The sequence below is a fragment of the Tachypleus tridentatus genome, chromosome 8 (genome assembly GCF_004210375.1).
Source record: "Tachypleus tridentatus isolate NWPU-2018 chromosome 8, ASM421037v1, whole genome shotgun sequence".
Lineage (NCBI taxonomy): Eukaryota > Metazoa > Arthropoda > Merostomata > Xiphosura > Limulidae > Tachypleus > Tachypleus tridentatus.
The window spans coordinates 118455963-118469001 of record NC_134832.1 but is presented as its reverse complement, the minus strand read 5'-3'; the positions used below and the strand labels follow the sequence as shown (position 1 = coordinate 118469001).

General features: G+C 32.2%; 1 protein-coding gene across 1 annotated transcript in view; it reads left to right on the top strand.

Moving 5' to 3' along the window:
- Positions 1-13039, top strand: part of LOC143223993 (kinesin-like protein KIF2A) — a 65165-nt gene that overhangs the window by 50172 nt on the left and 1954 nt on the right. Inside the window, exons 16-21 of the mRNA XM_076452458.1 lie at positions 1183-1318; positions 3936-4046; positions 7452-7519; positions 10255-10375; positions 10688-10789; positions 12519-12591. Coding sequence (XP_076308573.1) covers positions 1183-1318; positions 3936-4046; positions 7452-7519; positions 10255-10375; positions 10688-10789; positions 12519-12591 — 611 coding nt within the window. The remainder of the gene's footprint in view (positions 1-1182; positions 1319-3935; positions 4047-7451; positions 7520-10254; positions 10376-10687; positions 10790-12518; positions 12592-13039) is intronic.

Sequence of the window (13039 nt, the reverse complement as noted above, 5' to 3'; positions counted from 1 at the left end):
TTTCATTTATTAAATGAATGTATTCTTTAATGTTGTGTACTGAACAGATAATTATCAATTTGCTAAGAGGGAAAACTAATGAATAGCTTGAATGAATTTGTAATAGCTCTTGTCACATTTTAGAAAGCCACAGAAGTTTAGAAAGTTGGTGGAAATTGTCTACTTTTTCATATTATCAGCATATGTTCTTTGATGCGTTATTTAATTAAATAAAAATTTAGTGCATTACTACCATTAGTATAAACAAGCAAGCTTAACTGTCCTTGACAGTCAACAGTAAGAAAAAAGACTGGGTAAGCAAATTCTTGCTTTTCATGTTTATTCTTTACTTATTATTATAAATGTAACCAAAATTTAAAAAAAATATCTTTTTAGGTTAGTTTAGATTAGATCAGGTAAATTAAATAATAAAAATATTAAAATGTTTTATGAGTCACGCATGGGAGCTGCACCTTTCTCAAGTGATTTACAATTTATAATAGTGAGGGAAGTAGTTACACAGTTCAAAAACTAATAAAACAGTAAAATTTAATTATAGATATGTATTCTGTTATAAGTTTAAAGTTACTCAGGATAAATGAATGAAGTTTCATGTGACAATTTGAAATCATTCTAGAAAGAAGAAAGGGGTAATTTAGATTTATTTCTTTTCTTGTTAGTTACAAAGTTGGTCCATTTGACCACTCCTGCACAGAGAGAAGGTAGAGAAAATAATAAAAAATATAAAGTGTTACTGAAAACAAACGATTGAAAGTAATCAATGTATTCATGTACAAATCTTTATTGGAGGTTATTAAAAGTACTTCACTGATTTAAATGTACATGAAAGACTCGTGTTGTTAACTGAAAGATTGCCACAAATTGTGGAGATATGCACAGTGTATTAAAAGTTAATAGTATCAAATCTGTAAAGACTAAATGAGTACAAAAAATGTTATGTAGTTGGTCAAATTTACTGATTCTGTGTTAAACGAGTCAACAAAGATGTCAGACTTGTGGATATAATAGAGAAAAAAGTTAACTTTGAAATGGAGCTCGTGTGGATTAGGGTAAAATGTTTTTGATACATTAATCTGCAACAATATATCCATGTTATTCATGAAATTGAAAAATAGCTATTTTTTGTTAACTAAAGCTTCTTATTTTTTTCACCAAGATTAATTATATATTTTTATCCATTAGGATGACAGGTCGACTTCACGGAAAGTTTTCCTTAATAGACCTGGCAGGGAATGAACGTGGAGCAGACACCCTTAGTGCAAACAGGCAGACTAGAATGGAGGGTGCAGAAATCAATAAAAGTTTGCTAGCACTTAAGGTTAGACCTTTTCTGTATCTTATCAGTGATGGCTTCTTGCTTCAGCTCTCAGATTTGCATCGGAGATCAGTGAGCTTCATAAACAAATTGTGCTCTTATCTTTTGACTATGACATGCAAACAACATATTTAAACTTTTCACTAAATGTTTAGTACTTTTTTGTGAATTTATTTGTAAAGTTGTACTAAGTGAAAAGTTTTATATATTTTATTTTGGGTCTTTGAGCAATTTTATTTTTTAAAATTTTCGTGTTCTTTATGTTAATGTTAAAAATTATTAACAGAAACTTCTAAAATGGGACTGGAAAATCAGAAATGGTTATCAGGTTTACTACTCAAGTAGTAACTCATTGAAATATACTCTTCAAAAAAAGAAATGCAAAAGGCAGAATTCGAGACATATTGTTAACAAGTTTATTCCGGGTAGTTCTGTATGACGTGTGAAACTTTGCACGTTCACTGATGAACGTCCAAAGTCTGCAAAGGTGAAGTCCACGCTCACTAGGTGAAGTTTAACGTCACTCAACGTCAATAACGAGTATGCCCCCCGTGAGCATCAATAACTGCTTGGCATCTCCTGCCCATGGAAGTGATGAGATGACGAATCACATCCTGTGGAATAGCTGTCCACTCAGCCTGCAAAGCTGCTGCAAGCTGAGGTAGAGTCTGCGGTTGAGGTTGTCGCCGTCGTAGACGTCGGTCCAACTCGTCCCAAAGATGTTCGATGGGGTTTATATCTGGTGATCTGGAGGGCCAGGGAAGAACATTGATGTTGTGGTGTCTCAAGAAGACAGTGGTGAGTCGGGCTGTGTGAGGATGGGCGTTGTCATGTTGAAAAACGTTGTTGACGTTCACCATGATGGGTTGCACATGGGGCCTAAGAATCTCGTTGATGGTTGCGTATGGTCTGATCGGAAATCCTACGCAGCCCTGGTGTGGTTGAGGCAGTAGACGTTGCAGTGGTGGTCCTATCTCAAAGGTGACGTAACTGGATGTTGCGATCTTGTGCGGGCGCGATCACACAAGGTCTGCCAGATCGTGGACGGTCACAAGTTGATCCATGTTGTTGGTGACGATTCCATAGCCTTGTGATGGTGCTTGGGTGGACATTCACAGCTCTGGCAACATCTGATTGAGATTTGCCTGCTTCCAAGTGATCAATGGCGTTGTTGCGTTGTGCTTCAGTCAGTCTTGGCATAACTGTATTGCGTGTTGGTGGCTTAACACTGAGCTATGGAAACCGAGAACCCATCACTTTTATAGGGATTTTGCAAATGTTGCACTTGCAGAACATGCAGATCTTTCAAACAAATTTATTGGACACGCATGCGTTTTGGCAAAAAATCCGATGTTTTCCTCCGTTTTCAAAGTGCACAACTTTTATTGTAATTTTGGTCTGACAATCAGTGCCTTAACACGTGTAACATCACATACTCTAAGCTTGTAACATTATTACATATATTTCTCTTTAAAATAACAAAAATATCCCTTTTGCATTTCTTTTTTTGAAGAGTATATATAGAAAAAAATTATATTTTTACATCACTTTCAGGTCAGTTGGGTTATGAGGGCAACAGAAACAAGATAGTAGGTGTTTTACATTTTGTCCATGTGTAGATAAGATGATTAAAAAGAAAACCTTGAGTTATCACAACTTTAAATATTAAAGTATTAAATTCACAGTTTTAAATGTTCAATTTAGTTTTTAACAGTATTTCATAACATATCAAAATATGCATTAATATAAACTGAGGATGGGCTGAAATACAAGAAAAAATGGTAATGTGAATATGAGTATTTTCATGTATAGGACTGCATTATTCATATACTTTGATGCATAAAATAAACTATTTCATTCAAAAATACTTTTGGGGTCATAAAATTCACTCTTAATGATCACTTTGAGTTTGAATTTTTTAGTTGTTATTTGGCTTTTTTTAAACATTTTTATGATTATGCATTTATTGACCCTACTTATACCAGGTATATAAAAGGGGAGTTTTAATATTATCGATGAAAATAAAAACAAATAATTGAATAATATAAATGAAAAAGATCGACTGTTATAAAAGATAAGCTCAATAAGAGTGGTCAGACTGACCTATAGAATTTTAAAGGTACCTCAAGATGAAATGTAACAACAATAAAACAAAGCCATGAAGGTAAAAACATTTCTTAAATAGTCCAATCTATCTTTTGATTCATATTTCACTGTTTTAATTTATAATACTAACATAGGTTTCTTTATTTCACCCTCATATTTTAACATCTTCTCATCTTTTGTTGCTTAGGTACATTCTTCAGTGCTGTGTTTGTATTTAAAATAGTTCAAACACAGTACTGTGGACTTAGCAGTGTAGTAAATTATGCACAAATTCCATTTTCTTTAATTTTGTCTGAAATTAATAATACATTTCAAAAAAGTTGGAGTATGGAAGTAGTATTTTAATGAGATGCTATGTGAATATTTAACTCTGGTAATGACTTTTGGTCACTAATTTTACCATATCTCTCTTGTCCTTTGTTTTAACAGACCGATTTATTTAACCAATAAAAAAGATTAATATGCTTTGCATTGAATTTTATGAGTCGAGCTCTGAAACTATTTTCTGTTTCAGGAGTGTATTCGAGCTTTGGGGCATAAAGGAGCTCATCTGCCTTTCAGAGCAAGTAAACTAACCCAGGTTTTGAGGGATTCATTCATTGGAGAGAATTCTCGTACATGTATGGTAAGTATTTCACATCAAACAGTATTATATGTAAAACAGATATTTGTAATAATTCATAATCTGAACTTTATATCATAATTGCAGTCTCCCTTTAACATTAAGCAAGAACTGCAATTTTTTAACAACTTCACAGGGATTAATAATGTTATTGAGTATACATCTTCACAACTTTCCATATTATTAGGATCTCCTCTACACACACACATGTACAGTTGTGGAATACATCATTTTATAAACATCTGGTGTATAAAACTATTATTTGAATCATATAAATGCATTGTTGTTGACCAAAAAGCAAAAGCATTATTCTTGTATTCCCAAAACTTGGGGAAAAGATGACTGGATGGGCTGGTAAAGTGCAACAGGCATCATGCTTTGCCCCAGTTTGAGTAGCTTCATTTGACATTTGTCAAGCTTTTCTATTTCCAATCACTTTATGTGAGGGATTACTTTATCATTGTTTTTTTTACATCTTTGGTATCAGAGTGGTTTGTAATTTCTATTTTGATATTCTATAGGCTTTAATTTCAAAAGAGAATTTTAATTAATTTCCAACCTTCTTTTCTCTGTGCTATGTGACATGTCTATGATCCAACTTGTCTGTATTAGGTTTCCTCTTTACAGTTGTGTGATTTTCTGTAAGTTCAACTAATTACAAATATGTGCTATGAATATGAAGATATCAGAATGTAAATTTAGAACTTCCAGACTTCTTGGTTTACTTAAATATAAGAATAATATCAAACTTACATGAGATTCCCTTCTCATACTATTTTCTCTGAAAATGTGAATACTTTTTTTCTGATATTGTTATTGGATTATTTAAAGATAAAAGAATGAGCAGATTTTTTTTATACAAGATTCGTTGTGCAGTTTATTTTGTTTTATCACTTGTAAGTGTATATTCAGCATCAGTTTAGTGTTCAGCTTCAAGCAGCTAAGTGATATGTTTTAGCTTACTTAAAGCACAGTTTGAAAGCCAGTTATACTGAAATAGGCATAGAATATTCTGCTCTTATACATGATAATTTTATGTTCTAACATGAATATTTGAAAGAAATATTAATGATTTTTATAGACAACATAGTCACAAAAACTAAAAAGTGCCTTGCTGTCAATGTCATAAGACCTAAGTTCAGATGTATGTATTAACTTTCTTTTATTCATTGTTACTTAATTTTCTAAAAGGTAAGTAATATGCGAAAATTTAAAAATTTGTTAGGTTATATAAGAGAACTTAAAACAAAATATATAAAAAAACTTGTCACGGTACTTAATTTTCTACATTGAAACAACCTTGTGTATTTAGTGTGGTATGATTGCAACTTCATAGGTGTTTTTTTACACAATGCTGTCCATGCAAATATGAAAATTATAGATGAAAAAAGTTTTATTCTTAGCTCTGAAATTACCTTGCACTCAAATTGACTTGGTAAGTACTAAGTACTTTATTACAATTCCTGTTTTTTGTATGTACAACAGACTTGTTATGTTTACTAAAAGTTTGCCAAATTTGTGAATGTACATTTTAGTAAGTTTTTGTAATAGGAGGGAATTGTCGTGGTAGAGGGCTGATTACAAGTGATAATCCTCGAGGAATGAACTACTTTTAAAACAAGATAACTTCTTGGTTATGTATGTTCTGGGCAACACTGATTTCTAGATGTTAACAAAGTAAATAATGATACAACCCAACATTAGTTAGAAGATCCTGTTAAAATGACCAGACAATGTAGGAACACAAACTAAGAAGTTTTAAAGTAATTTAGCATGAAAAACACAAGAAACAACTTACCTCAAAATTTCACAAGAAGGGGAGAAATTATACTGAAAGAGATGTACAGCATACTATTAAAATCTAGAACCCTGGATTGTTGAGGACCAGTAATCAAAACAAAAAGTATACTGAACCAAATAATTCATAAGATAACATATAACCTCTTTTCATACAGATGGTCTCATCAGACTTTAAGGTATGCTTTAATACATTGTTCATAAAAAAAAAAAAGTACTGAATAACATTCTTCACCTAAACTTTCTATATGTTTAGTTTAAGAGGATTTATTGTCAAATACATGTTGGATGTGTGAATCAGATTGTTACAGAATTATTGTGAACAAACTGTTATCTCACTTGTACAACTTATGTTTGACTTTGACATGATGCTAAAAAGTGTAAATTCTTTCCACACATCAGCTAGACTTTCTATATATAAATACATTAAAAATATAAAGAAATTGCTTTTTTATACTGCCATACTTTGCAAGTAATTTTTGCTTGAATTTACATTTTGTTGTTTAATAGACTTGTAGTATAAAGGAGTTATTAATATATTTCTTGTGCTGTTCAATAGACTTAACAGTATAAAGGAATTATTAATATATTTCTTGTGCTGTTCAATAGACTTGTAGTATAAAGGAGTTATTAATATATTTCTTGTGCTGTTCAATAGACTTAACAGTATAAAGGAATTATTAATATATTTCTTGTGCTGTTCAATAGACTTGTAGTATAAAGGAGTTATTAATATATTTCTTGTGCTGTTCAATAGACTTAACAGTATAAAGGAATTATTAATATATTTCTTGTGCTGTTCAATAGACTTGTAGTATAAAGGAATTATTAATATATTTCTTGTGCTGTTCAATAGACTTAACAGTATAAAGGAGTTATTAATATATTTCTTGTGCTGTTCAATAGACTTAACAGTATAAAGGAGTTTAATTAATATATTGGTACCTAAATTAATGGTTAGAGAAAGTTTAATGTTGTAAACTGTTGTAAGATATCACTTGAAATTGCTGTAATTTTAAATGCTGTATGTAGTACTAGAAATCATGTATGCTTAGATGCACAGCCTCTTTATGAGACAAAGATTTGTAAGCTTTGATAGTAAGCTTCTGTTCATTAATATAACTGATGTAAGTAATTTTTAAATTGTCTCTTTAGCGTAAAGACTGTAGCAGTGACTTGATTGGTTTGATATTTGAAATTTGCAGTTGAGTTCGTAAGAGAATCTAGTGGCAAAAGTTACCAATATTTTGTCTCATGATATTTTATATGTATATTGTAAGAGTAGTGGTGAGCCACACTGTGCAAACTTTGATTCTATAAAACTTCAACTTTGAAAATGTATTGTATTAGAGAGAAATTCCCAACTATTATAAACTTACAATTTAGACAGTGTTCTACACATTCTGTATAACAGAGAAAAAGGAAGTTCTATTTGAAACACTACTTTATTACATTGCTATCTATTGGGTCTTATCACAATCTGGATATGAAACTTTTTTTAAATGTTTTTAATTTCTGTGATTTCCTTCAGTACTATTAAAAGTGTATTTAACATACTGCTGTGCTATAATTTTACTTTCTTATTACATTATTTTGTTCTCTCATATACAGATAGCAATGATTTCTCCTGGTTTGAGTTCCTGTGAGCATTCATTGAATACCCTTCGATATGCAGATAGGTAATGTTAGTTCAATATTTTATTTTTAAACATGATTAACTTTAATGAAGTATGAAGAATTAATATTTCAGTATGTGATTATGATAAGATGCAGGATGAAATTGGTTTATAAGTCACTTAAAAAACAGTTTCTCTTTTTTTTTTTATCTGTAGAAGAGAGGCCCATTCTTTATAAGTACCAGGATTTTATCACATTTTGAACCTTGCATGGCCAAGTGATGCTTGATTTGCAAATAGAGGGTCATCAGGTTTCAATCCTTGTCCCACCAAACATGTATGCCCTTTCAGCTGTGGGGGTATTGTAATGTGACTTTCAGCTCCACTATTCATTAGTGGTGGTTGGTGATGACTAGGTGCCTTTCCTCTAGTTTTTTGACAGCAAAGTTAGGGATGGTTAGCACAAATAGCCCTCATATAGCTTTGTGTGAAATTTAAAATAAACATCTTTTCAGTTGATTTCCTTTAGGATCTGAATGTCCACTTGATGAGCCTGTTGTGGTGGCAAAGACCATGACCCAGATATATGTGACCAGGAACCTAACTGCTATGGCCTCCACTTTCCTATTCTCATTCTTGTCTCAAGTGGGTAGAGGGAAAAGAGGTACAGTGCTTGAATACTGTTAACAACATGTCCTATCCTGCGGCACTGAAACTTTTGACAAAAACCTATGGTGCTGTCTTCCACTCTGCTACTTTGGTGTGTGTGCAAACTGACTTTTTTGTGCCTCCTGAAGAGTCATTTTCAGACTTATCTTCAGAGCTTGTTGCCCTATGTGAAAAAGGAAATTGACAAGTACATGCCAACTCTTGTTTTTGTTTCTGGTGGCTGCTGAGGTCTTTCTCCATTGTCCTTCAGTTGCAAATCTACATTGTCATGACCACAGTCACTACACTCACCATCTTCTGACAGAGATCTCCCCACTCCTACTGACAATGTTCTTCTCGTGGTGCCAGAATTGAAATTCTTGGGACTTGTTTTTGGTTGCAGGGTGACTTTTATTCCACACACTTCAAGCAGCTTTGTGTCAGGGATACCATGGCACTGAACAATTTCTGTGACTTCTCTTCCACCTCTTGGAGAGCTGATCAGTGTTCTATGCTAAAGATCTATTGTGCCCTCATAAGATCAAAACCCAGTTACAGGTCTCTTGTCTATGGTTTAGCCAGGATTTTTGTGTTTAGAATACTGGACCCCATTCACCCTGAGGGGCTTTGGTTCTGTATGGGAGCATTCTGTATTTTGCTGGTCCAGAGTTTTACCACCTCTACATCTTTGACATTTGCATCTTTCTCTGCAGTATACTGCTAAAGTGTGTTCCTTGCTAAAGCACCTCACCTAGGATTGTGTTTTCTGTCCTTGGTGGCCTGTTCCATTCATTAAAAGATGGTCCATTATTCCACCTTTGACCTCTACCTGGGGGCACATGTGACTGACTTGGATCTGGCATTAGATGATGTTTCAGAGTCTAGTGTTTGGCCCATTCCTCCATGGCATGTTACTAGTCCTATGTGTGATCTTTCTTTGAGTCCCTTGAAGAAGGTGGATACTCCAGACTGGAAGTACCATCTTCTATTTGCCAAATGTCTCGAATTATCTCTTTGTGACTTTTATATACAGATGGTTCAAAGTCATGGAGCTCTGTGGGCTCTGCCATTGTTTCTTATAGCTCACTTGTTGTGTACAGACCCTGTTACAGTTTTTTGTGTTCAGTGTTACATTGTATGCCATCTCTCTTGCCTTGGATCATGTGGAAGTTAACCAGTACTTTGACTATACTGTTTACACAAACTCTCTTAGGTGTCTGCAGGTGCTGGAATTGCTTCATGTGACCTATCCTGTTCTTAACATTTTGAACCACCATGCCCAATTTTGTTTTGTCATCTGCTTATATCCATTTTATACAGATAGTGGGCCACATCGGCATTCAGAGGAATGAGCTCACCAACACCTCAGCTATGTGTGTCTGCTGTGGTGCCACTATTGCTGGGTCTGTTCTGTGTATGGACTACAGTCCTGTGATAAAGGTCTGGCTTCACTCCAGTTGGCAATTGGCTTGGGATGAAGAACATTCCAACAAGCTTTTCCAGATCTAACCTACAATTGATCTTTGGCCATGTAGTTTCCACAGGGATTGTAAGGAGGAAGTTCTCGTGACAAAGTTCTGTGTTGGTCACAGTTTTGTAACACTTCATTTTCTTTTATCTGGTACTGATGCACCATTGTGTGGTCTTGTCATAATAGCCCACATTTTACTCTTGTGCCATTGCTGTGACTGGGAGTGGCTGCACCATTTTAGATATGTTTACACTCAGAATGTACCATTGACTTTGAATAGTGTCATGGGTGACAGTGACACTATCCTACTTGACTGTGTTTTTAGCTTTTTATGGGCTATTGGCTCTTTAATTCTACTTAGGCTTTACCTTTTTTTTGGGGTTTCAACAACACCAAAAATAAAAACAAAGCAGAAATCCCATATTTTAGCACATACTGTTTTTACCTTGTTTACTTTTAGCTGTTGTATATTTGTTGCTATGTTTTTATTGTTTTTTACCTTCTTAACACTTCATGGAATTTTTACTTCCAAAAGAAATGAAACAATTCCTTTTTTCTTTTGCAAAGATTTATTCATTTTTTTATCACCTGTTTGTGGCAGATGGCCTCGTTACTTTATGCCATTAAATGCCAATTAACCAAACAATTATCACTTATAGTATTTTTTTATTTATTGTAGGGTAAAAGAATTAGGGGTGGATAATCCTGAAAACCCTGAGATTAGACCTGATCAAAATGAAGATGAAGAGATGATGACACAAGATGATGATGATGATTTTGCTCTTTTGAGATCTAAAAATGTAAGTTAATTGTGTTTTATTATGTTATGACAATTTTAACATATATAACAGAACTAGACTTTGCAACAATTAACAGAGCATACATATGCTTCCTTTACACTGTAGTTTTTATTTTTGTTGTGTTGGATTATAGTTAGTTTTATATAAAGTGTGGTAGAATTTCAACTAAGTTTAAAGCTAATAAGTGAAAAAGAGAAAGAGATTTAGTCACAAATAGCATGAAGATGCTTGAAAATTGTTGAATAAAATATAAGTTATTTAATAATATTTTTTATATCCAATAGTAGATGTTACACTTTATTTTTCTGTCAGGAGGAAGAGCTTTCAGATGATCTTGTCACATTCCATGCTACAATATCTCACCTCCAGAAGATGGAAGAGGAGATTTTGGACATACACAAAACTGTTGTTGATGTAAGCTTAGCATTTAATCTAATAAACTGTAAGACAAACATTTGTCCATTTATAAAGGCTTTATTATTAATTGACCTTGAAACTATGTGCAATGTAACTTTTGTAACAAATTGTAATTCTCAATTCTTTTTGGACTATAGGATACCATTGATATTTCTCCTCAATTCCTAAAATTTGCATGAGACTTAAATTATATTTCTAAATACTATCTAGTTTATGCTTTTAAAAAAACACATATTTTAATTAATATCCAATAAACATACTTTATTTTCAACTAAATTGTTGCTTGAATATGATAAGTTTAACAATGATATTCAATATAAAAGGGTCTGAGTTGTCCTTTGCTTTGATAGTTGTTAATATTTTCTAGCCTTGTATTGTTTTGGGGTGTTTGCAACAGGTTTACTACCAATAAGTCAACTTAATTTAAAATAACATAAAAACAGAAAGGACACTAAACTTTTAAAATACAAAGTTATTCTGGTTACAAAATAAACTACTTTTTGTTTTACTTACTGTTTTTTTTGCTTTTGTACTTAAGTAAATGCAACATTTTCAGTTGTTTTTTCTTCAGTTTATATATTTTTTTTATTTTGACAATCTTCATTGTTCTACTTTATAGGTCATCTGTTAATACACAGGGCCGTTTAAAATATACATTCCTTTAAGGAAGTGTACAGAGAATTTGAAAACTGCAATAACAAGAACAGTTGCAATGCAATGTTTCATTACATTCCATGTAATCCTTTATGGGATATGACCTTTGAATAGCCCTGTACTATTCAATTTTCATAATATATCAGTTACATTTACATAAAATTCCATGTTGTTGAACCAAAATAACTGAGAAATTGAAAGACTGATGTATCACTTACTAATGTTATTTTAACTGAAGTTTCAGACATTAAGCATTATCATTTTTTATTATTACTTTTGCATTTTTATAATTCCATATTTTATTTTATTTGTCACTTTAAAACTAAAAAATACAAGGCCACTGCTTCATTCATTAAACCAGACATGTGCAAAGTATGGTCTATTGGCTGCATCCTACAATGAGTTTTTAACTTTTAATATAAAATTAAAAATTCATTGTGGACCAGATGTGAACTGAAGGCAATACATTGCATTGAACATTTGGTGGTTTATTTAAAAAAGTTGTATAAAAATCAGTGCTCTAAATGAGATGTTAAGTGACTGCGTGGCATAGCAAACGTATTTTAATCTATATTTTTTGCCATCACTTTAATTTTTTTTAATCATTTATGGTTATTTGTGTGCTTTTTGTTTGGAGAAAACATTTGTTTTGAACTCCATTTTCTTCACCCATTGTTAACTTATTCTAAAAATACATTTGAACATTGTCTAAAAGTGCTTGTCAGGATTGTTGCTGGAAAAAAAAAAAACTGATGGACTTTTCTACAAAGATATTGAAGCAAAAATTATGTTCAAAGACAACTAGTCTAGGACAGCAATCATGGTGATTATACATTGTGCATGATATGGCTAAGAACTTAATTCTCACCTGGACTCAAGGTCTTATAACTGTTTTAAGTGTCAAGTAAAATAAGGGTTATTAAAAACTCTACAACTGTACTGGCTTTCCATACTGCTACTAAAGTTTTCCATTTCAAGCATTAAATAAACTGAACAAAATTATTTAACTTTTATTGCTTGTAGAGGTAAATATTTACTTGTAAACAACAATTCTTTTTTTTTTATTACTTAGGCAAGTAATAAGTGGTTAGAAGTTGATATCAGCCTGCTGAACATGGCAAACGAAGTTGATTATGATGTTGATGGTATGTTTCATATATTTAGAAAGTTGCACTTGTTTAAAATACTGCCCATAAGTTAACCAATATTCCATTCTTCTGTTACTTATTTTGTGATTTTGTTGTATAAGAAATTGCAGTTCTCATGATAGTTTGAGTGAATGTATGTTGTACAGTTTCAAGTACAAAAAAAACATTAATCCTCTCACTATTGGTAGGTCAAAGTAAGCATCTCATGACTTTTTTAAAGTTGCATTCAAACGTAAAGTACTTTATTATCAACATATACAAATAAGTTTGGCATCATAATGTAATTTAATAAATCTAGTTTTAATATCATAATTTTTTTAAGTTTTTTATTTTATTATAAAATGTTTTTAAACATCCTCAATCTCCTCCACAATGAAAATCATGAGATCCATTCTGTAGGTCAGTTTATTTGCCATACATTTGAGAAGTACGGAATAAAATTTAA